This window comes from Taeniopygia guttata, chromosome 3 (assembly GCF_048771995.1).
Source record: "Taeniopygia guttata chromosome 3, bTaeGut7.mat, whole genome shotgun sequence".
In the NCBI taxonomy this organism is placed as follows: domain Eukaryota; kingdom Metazoa; phylum Chordata; class Aves; order Passeriformes; family Estrildidae; genus Taeniopygia; species Taeniopygia guttata.
Window position 1 is genome coordinate 112,069,097 of NC_133027.1, and position 8,478 is coordinate 112,077,574.

Below are 8,478 nucleotides of genomic sequence, written 5' to 3' on the forward strand. Positions count from 1 at the left end.
AGAAACCTAAAATTTTACTTTTGCACCCGTGCCAACTTAATTATTACTTATATCAAACACTCAGAGCTGGGAATTCATCCTGTACGATTGAAAACTCTTTTCCATGGACAGAGATCACAGACAGTGTCTCTGGGGGCTCTTTCCAGGGGGGTTCTGACCCCTGCCAGGGTCCCAGACCTTCCAGGGCAGCCAGAGGGAAGCCCTGGATTCCCACAGATTTGGTGTCCCTCAGGTGAGGGGTCGGGGGGATTTTGGGGTTCCCCCTGGATGAGGACTCGGGGGGATTTGGGGGCTCCCAGGTGAGGGGTCGGGGTGATTTGGGGTTCTCCCTGGATGAGGACTCGGGGGGATTTGGGGTTCCCCTGGATGAGGACTCGGGGTGATTCAGGGTTCCCTTGGATGAGGACTCGGGGGGATTCGGGGTTCCTCTGGATGAGGACTCGGGGCGATTTGGGGTTCCCCTGGATGAGAACTCGGGGGGATTTGGGGTTCCCGTGGATGAGGACTCGGGGGGATTTGGGGTTCCCCTGGATGAGGACTCGGGGGGATTTGGGGTTCCCCCTGGATGAGGGGTCGGGGTGATTTGGGGTTCCCCTGGATGAGAACTCGGCGGGATTTGGGGTTCCCCTGGTGAGGACTCGGGGGGATTTGGGGTTCCCCTGGATGAGGACTCGGGGGGATTTGGGGTGCCCCTGGACGAGGACTCGGGGGGATTTGGGGTGCCCATCCGGAGCATCCCCGGGCTCTCCCCGCCCTTGCCGCTGTCCGCGCCCGTGGTGCTGAACGGCGCACCCGGCCCGGGCCGCTCTCGTTTCCTCCGGGATTAAAACCGCTCTAATCGGGGCCGGATTAACTCCCTGGAAACCGGCTGGGATCGGAGCAGCTGCGAATGGCGAATATCCCCCCCAAACCGGGATATGCGGCGGGGTGCTGAGGGGGGAAAGACATCACCCGGCCAGATGCTACGCCGCGATTAAACGGGAAGGAAAAGAAATAATCAAGGATCTCATCCGCTGCTTTTGGGAAGGGCTGGGCTGGCTGGGATCCGGCAGCCCCTCCTCTTCCTCCTCCCTCCTCCTCTTCCTCTGGCTCGCTGCTGGCCAGCCGCTGTTCCTCGGAGGAGCCCCGCCGGCCGCCAGCGATGGGCGACATCCCCGGGCTGGTGCGGATCAGCGTCTCCCTCAGGATCCAGCCCAACGACGGCGCCGTGTACTTCAAGGTGGACGGGCAGCGCTTCGGCCAGAACCGCACCATCAAGCTGCTGACCGGGGCCAAGTACAAAATCGAGGTGTCCCTCCGACCCGGCACCGTCCAAGCCACGTAAGTGCTGCCCTCCTCCTCCTCCTCCTCCTCCTCCTCAGAGCAGCTCCTCTTTATTTTTAGATGTTTAATGTTTTTTCCTGGCAGGCTGACAGCGGTGAGGTTGCTGTGATTTCTCCCTCGCCGCCCTTCCCCATCGGTGGCCCGGTTTCTGCCAGCTGTTCCCTGTGCCTGGGCTGGGAATCGCTGCCTTCCCTCTCCCTCCCCGCCTTCTCCCGGTGATTTTTCAAGCCCAGCTGCTTTTCTCCCTCCTTTTTGCCGGAGGAAGAAGCTCCTCCTACACAATGCCCGAGCCTGGCAAAGCAGGGACAGAGATGGAGAAACAGCTCTGGGTGGAAATTAAATCTCTCCCCGCCGAAGAGATTTCACTGACCTCTCCCTATCCATTCGAAATCAGATCCTGCCTTTCTCTCCTTTCTGCTCCTTCCCTGGGTGACTGCAGAGCCCTGGCATATCTCAGCAGCCCCAGTGAGTCAGCAGCACATGCAGGTCTGCTAAAATCCCTGAAGCTTTTCCCCAGCACAACCCACGTGCTGGCTCCAAATTGGCAAAAAAGGGAGAATTCGGGGCTCTGAAAGGCTGGATCCTGTCTTTTTGTAGGACCATGGGCATCGGTGGTGTCAATGTCCCGCTGGAGGAGAAATCACGGGATGCACAAGTGGCCTCTTACACGGGGATCTACGACACAGAAGGGGTGCCCCACACCAAAAGTGGGGAGAGACAGCCCATCCAAGTCAACATGCAGGTACGTGGTTCTCCAAGCTGCCATGAGAGGACCAGCGAGGGCAGCAGGGGGTTGATTCCCAGCGAGATTGTGGCGAAATATTCCAGGGCAAAGTCTGGTGGCAGCTGCTGCCTTCTTCTTTGCTTTGTGTCCCTAAGGTCGCTGGCCAGAACATAGCTGGAAAATACAAATCCTGCTGCCTTCTCTCCCAGGAATACAGCAAAGGCCAGGAGGAAGTGGAAGGTTTTCTAGAAACCTGCAAAACTCTTTGGGGTGCTGCAGCAGAAAGAATTGTGAGCTGAACATCTCACCCCTTCTATAGGACATACTATACATATCAGGCAGCTCCCACCGAGGTTTTTGGCTAGAAATCCAATCCCTTGGCATACAGAGACCCTCTTTTGCCTGGCAGCACCATTTTTTTTGTCACAGAGCATGCCCCAGACACAAGAGACTGCTCTTCCCTTCCATCTGTCACCTCTAGCATGCCTGAGGACTTGCCAGAGACTAGAAGCATGCATGAGAACAACACCTAAGGCTGTCTTCTCTTTTCCCATATGTTTCCATTATCTGCACCCACAAACCAAAGTTGATATTTAAGTGTCTCCTCACCTCAGCCTTAAGGAGAGGCTCCATGGCTCCAAAGTGAGATGACAAAAGCTCCAGCCCACAAGGCAGCAGAGCTGACAGAAGACATGGAGAGCAGCAGGCAGATTCCCACAGCACTCTTTGGGTGGTATGCTCAGTTTGGGCAGTTTTTTTATTTTCTTCTCCTGATTATAGCTGTGAGGGATTCCTGCTGTTTATTCCATGTCTTCTGTACCAAAAAAAAAAGAAATCAAGGCAGTAAGTCATCTTCATCTGAAGCTCTCTTAAGAGTCTGTTCCAGTTTATACAAGCCCACCAGATTTCAGAATTTTATAACATTTGCTTACTGCACACAGGATTTCATATTGCTCTTCAGTATTTTTTTTCTGGAATCACAGTTCAGCATAGTAATCCCCTTCTGAATAAGAACTGTAACATCTCCATTTGGTATTTCTAATAATTACAGTGTGCCTAACTTAATTTTGGAGACTACATCACATTACTATTTCATCATCTTAGGTTATTAAGACTAATATGGAGTTCTACATTCATCACTTTTATATATGGCCACCTCCTTTTAACACCCAGAAAAACCAAGAACAGTATTTTTTCACAACAATCTGAACATAGCTGCTGAATGCCACTGTTGATCACTGTAGTTATATTTCACCTTGCACCAGGAGGAGAAAGGACAGCATTCCCAAAAAAACATATTCTTTGACTAAGGTGTCCCTGTTTTGCTGGTCACCTTTACCCTTAAGTGAGGCACTGCTGTACACTCTGAAAATCTAGAAGTTTAACTTTTCCTTTGGAGAAAACCAAGTCAAATCACAGGTGAAATGTAAGGATTTCTTACATTTCCTACAAGCTCTGACATGGTTTGTTGCAGCATCAGAATGAGTAGCCACAATATTTGCCCAAAGAGCTGCTTTTACAGATCAGATCCTGGGATATTAACCATGAAGCTAATAGGATTTTCAAGCATTAAGCAGGTCCATAATTCCTTTTAGATAGATAGGTTCATCAGTACAGACTTAGATACCCACAAATGATATTTTAAGTATTAAATATAAGCAACTGAACAGGGATTTCCATGTTTAACTCATGATCTAGCTGCTTAGCTAAGCAGAGCTGTAACAGATTTAGGGAACAAACCTCAGATACCCCAGTCTGAAAACTGCTTTGGATACCTACTTCCTGAATCTTCAAAACTGACCTTATTGCAAACAACTTTAAATTTTCCTGTTTCCTTCAGCTATGAGGAACTTCTGCCTCCACTTCCTTTTCTAGAACAGACAGAATCCCAGTGCATCCTATGGCGATACAGACAGTATTTTAGGCATAAAAACAGAATTCACATTAGAAGTAGATTGTGAGATCAGTCAAAAACAAGTCTGATACTGCCAATCTAGTGTCTGAATGACTGCAGGTACATTAAGATCCATAAGAAATTCTTTCCTATCTGCTTTGAAACTTTAAATAAATAATTCTTTGTGTTGCAGCTTTAACTGGCTAGTAGAGATCTGTCCCATGACAGCCAGAGTTTATACATGTTAAACAGCAATCCTGTTTCTGAATTCCAGAATCTGATTATGTGTTTCTGTTACCTGATTTGTCAATCATGCACACAATCCAGAAACTGCTGAGCTGTCTGGCAAATGGTATAAACTAAGTTAGAAGCCTGCCTTTGGGCCTCATTTTATTCTTGATCAGACCAGTCTAAGATTGAAAAAGTAAGCTAGAACTGTATTCACAGCAATAACTATAAAATCATCTCAGCATGCAAATGTAGAGGGAGTGATTAAATAACTCTTTACTCCTACAGCACCAGATGATAGAGAAGAGCAGACAGGGAAATGCACTTAACCTGAAGCCTGACCTGCAAAGAGCAGGGCTGCTCTTCCTCCCTGGGGATGCCCATCTATAAACTCAGTGGAGTAGCCAGGGTTGGATTGCAGGAGCCACCAGGGGAGCTCTGATGATGCAGAATGTTCATTATGCCACAGAGCTTCTGCACGTGCTAAGTACTGGGCTAGGGGAGGCACATGGTAGTAGAAAAGCTCTGCAATTAATTTTTTCCTTCTCCTGGAAATCCACAGCAGTCAAAGTATTCAGGGTAGCTCAGCAAACTGGGTCATTGAAGGAAAATTAAATTTGCTTTCTTCATCTGTCTTTTTGAAATTCAGGTCCTTCATACATGAATGAAATTGTGTCATATCACCTTCTACAAATGTTATTAGAAATGCCTTTTCTTCCTCTGTTTCTGATTCTCCTCTCTGACAAGTTTTGTGGACTGTGCACAGTGATAACCAATGTGCTTAACCTTTACTGTCTTGCATTATAAGTGAAACAGGACTACTGTCAAATACAATTGATTTTAAAAAAGTTCTTAAGTAAGGTTTTAGTTGCTGGGAGAGATAAAATAGCCTGTACATTTGATTCTTTCTTAGTCAAAGGAAGTGGCAGAAATGTTTCAATTACTCCTTCAAGGTAACACTTGTAACTGGAGCCAATAAAACCCCTCCACTTACAGCACACAGCAACTTCTGCTATTGTCAGGGCTAAATTTAATTTATCACAGTGGGCAGAGGGAAGGTTTAAAGTAATGGCTGTTACACAGCAGCACCTTACAAACCACATCTTGAAAAAAAAACAACAACAAATATGTCCTTCTGAAAAAATCTGGATACAGAAGACTCTGCTTGTAAATCAGGAACAATTTCTCTGTAAAAGGGCTTTCGTACTGATTTTGCAAGTGTGATTGTAGCAGGCAGATGATCCAAGATCAGCTCCCAGGCACATGATAGGAATGGAAAACAGTCAAATGAAGAAGCTGTCATTAAAGTGAGTGATGGAAATACTGAAAGGGAAAAAGTACTGAAGAGTGGTGCCATTCAGTAGCACTAAATTCACTCTTTAGTATCTTTTAACAACATAACACAATCAACAAGCCATACTGGCTTAGGACCAATGGCAATACATATAGGCTTCACACCCACACTTGAGATTCTGTGCAGTGTCTCAAGGCATAGGAACTCAAATTTCCCATTACTATTAAAATTGAAATCATAATTCATGCTTGAAAGCTTCACTGAGGTGTTTCTGATGCTGTACAGATGTCTAGGAGTGGCTTAAAGAAAAAAAAACAACTTTATTTTACAGAACTTTTTTTATTATAGCCACAGAACTTTTATTATAGCCACAGTCTCATTCACTTCAAAGCTGCATGCACAGACAATTTAAAGTCAATGTCTCACTGCTTTGCTGTATTAGACACTTACCTGCTAAACAGGCTAGTTACCTCTTTACTAGCTCCTTTACTAGCTATTACTCAGCTGCACTATCACAGTCCAACGAGCAGTTCCAGATATGCACACAGAAATTCTCTTGCTCAAGTCTCATTTAAAATGTGGAATAGAATCCCAGAAAAGTCGTAAGTGGTGTGCAAGAGAAGCACATCTCAGCCAATACACTACAAATACAAGTCTCCAAAAAGCAGATACATTAAAAGCTTCAGACTGAGGAAAAGAAGAATCTTCCCAATCCCAACTGCAGCCTGTAGGTATGGTATAAAGGTAAATACCATCTACCTTTAAAGGTAAATGTTGTGATTACACTTTAAAGGTAAAATGGGTGGTCTGTATCACTGCACACCACTGGTACATGATCTACAGTATATAAAATCAGAAAGATTATGGCTTTGATTTGTGTTGTCAGTAACATTTATCCATGGGCCAACTCGAATATTTTCCTCCCTTGTCTATCCCAGATGTGTGTGCAAGAGGAGGACAGTACATGCAGGATCTGATCCTTCATGTATTATGTACGGCTAAAAATAAAATACTTTCTAATTGCTAGAGCAGGTTTTACAGGTCTTCGGTTTCTTGATCTGAGGAACAAAGATCCTTATATCAGGTGTTTAATGTTCTGCAGCTTCACAAGTGCTGTTTCTCAGGGTGAGAGAGAAACCAGCAAAACAACCAGCTCACTAACACTGGTATTCCCTCTTCCTCACAGTTTAATGACATTGGTGTTTTTGAGACAGTCTGGCAAGTCAAATTCTACAACTACCACAAACGGGATCACTGCCAGTGGGGAAACAGCTTTGGCAGTATTGAGTACGAATGCAAACCAAATGAAACACGCAGCCTCATGTGGATCAATAAAGAGACCTTCCACTGAAGAGATGGGAAACCAATACTGCTGGACAATCTCCCTAAAGAAAAATCTACCTTTTTAAACCAGCAAGAAGCCTTAACAAAGGCATACTGTAACACTGCTTTGTCCATAAGGTTCCAGCAACTACATTGTATATACAGGTGGTGCCACTAAAATATTTGCCTATTACTGTATTTTAAGTTTACCATGGCATCTGCAACATTCTTTATCTGTCACCCTGAGAATACTGAAAGGTTCATGGTAAAGGATTATCTGATAGCTTGGTAGGAAGTCATATCATAATACTGTTGTAAGTATTTGGATTATTCTGACTAGATGTAACAACTTTTGTGAAGTGTTTTTCTTCATTGCTTAGAATCTGGGTTAACATCACATTGGTGATTTCTGTATTTACATTTGTGTTTGCCCCAAAATCGGTGTGTTCCTTCAAGCATTTTGTCGTACTGTCCTCCCAGTGGACACCAAAAATTAAAAATGTGGTAACATGTAGATTTAGTTAAATGGCAGCTAATGCACTGTTGGTATTGTGTTTTCATACCAAGGGATTTGGGAACTCATTCTCCCTTTTGTTAAGTGCTGTAAGATATTCTGTGAAGTTTGCTAATTTACCAAATCTAAAGAGGATTTCTTTTTTGTTAAGTTGCCTAGTCTTTGAAATAGCATTAGGAAATGGTATAAAACATTAAGAAGGAAGTGCAATAAATCAGTTGTGTTATCCAAGACATCTAACAACGTGGCTAAGGCCTATCTTAAGATCATATAGTATCCTTGAGAGATACAGCAGCCATACTTCATTTATTTCCTAGAGTAAGAGTTCTGACATTAAACTCCAATTTTATTTTAATAGCACATTGCTGAAATCAGTTAAATCTTACAAATCAACATTTTCAAGCCTGACCACTGTATTCATTGACAAGATTTCTGACCACCAAGCACTCAGTAGTGTGAAGGGTGCAGATCCCAGTGCATGTTTATACATGCACTGCAGTCTTTCAAATAAAGAGAAGCATGCAAGCATTTGCATAGTTATAACAAAAGGTGCTTCATAAACACTAGATCAGTGTTTAACACAAACATACAACACAAAACAGACATATCTTTTATTTCAGTAAAGACAGGGAAGCAAGGAAACAACTACATTTGTCCTGTCCCCAGCTTGGGTTGAAGTAAGCTGTCAGTTCCTGCATATCTGTTATTCCCTTTGTGAATAATTTGTAAATTGTATATGTAAATGGTAAACATGACTTTTGATCTTTGTAATAAAGGACCTAAACAATTTCTTCTCTACTGTGGCCATCTAATGATCTGAAAACAGTGTCTAATAAAAGGCAGTGGTTTTAGAGAATCAGACAGTAGAGGGTATGTAGCCAGTGCTTTCTGAGAATGCAGTCCAAATAATTCTGTTCTTCACCCAAAGCTACTGTTTCTAGGAAACACAGACCCAGTGTGCTAAAATGCAGATGGTTAAAGTGATAACACTCAGAAGAGCCTATTAATATGCTATTAGTTCCAGTAATATAGTATGAAAAGTAAAGATTTAGGACAGAATTGAATGAGCAAATAAATATTTTCTTCCACTGAATTATTAATCAAAATTCTTTACTAGTTTTGTAGCTGTACTAGATTTCTGCAGCCAGAAGAACTGACAGTGGCACTGATGTAACACA

At 44.0% G+C, this 8,478-nt stretch overlaps 1 protein-coding gene across 1 annotated transcript; it reads left to right on the forward strand.

The window, feature by feature from the left end:
* Positions 1-815: 815 nt before the first annotated feature.
* On the forward strand, positions 816-8,089 carry CNRIP1 (cannabinoid receptor interacting protein 1). The gene is made up of 3 exons (XM_002199869.6): positions 816-1,320; positions 1,921-2,065; positions 6,650-8,089. The coding sequence occupies exons 1-3, from the start codon at positions 1,142-1,144 to the stop codon at positions 6,812-6,814; spliced, it is 489 nt and encodes a 162-aa protein (XP_002199905.1). The 5' UTR covers positions 816-1,141; the 3' UTR covers positions 6,815-8,089.
* The last annotated feature ends 389 nt before the right edge of the window (positions 8,090-8,478 follow it).

Bases quoted from the DNA above. Each gene is read 5' to 3' on its own strand.
- CNRIP1 (XM_002199869.6), top strand. From the start codon at position 1,142: ATGGGCGACATCCCCGGGCTGGTGCGGATCAGCGTCTCCCTCAGGATC. The intron at 1,321-1,920 runs GTAAGTGCTGCC...GTCTTTTTGTAG, and splicing joins CCCGGCACCGTCCAAGCCAC to GACCATGGGCATCGGTGGTG. The intron at 2,066-6,649 runs GTACGTGGTTCT...TCTTCCTCACAG, and splicing joins CCATCCAAGTCAACATGCAG to TTTAATGACATTGGTGTTTT.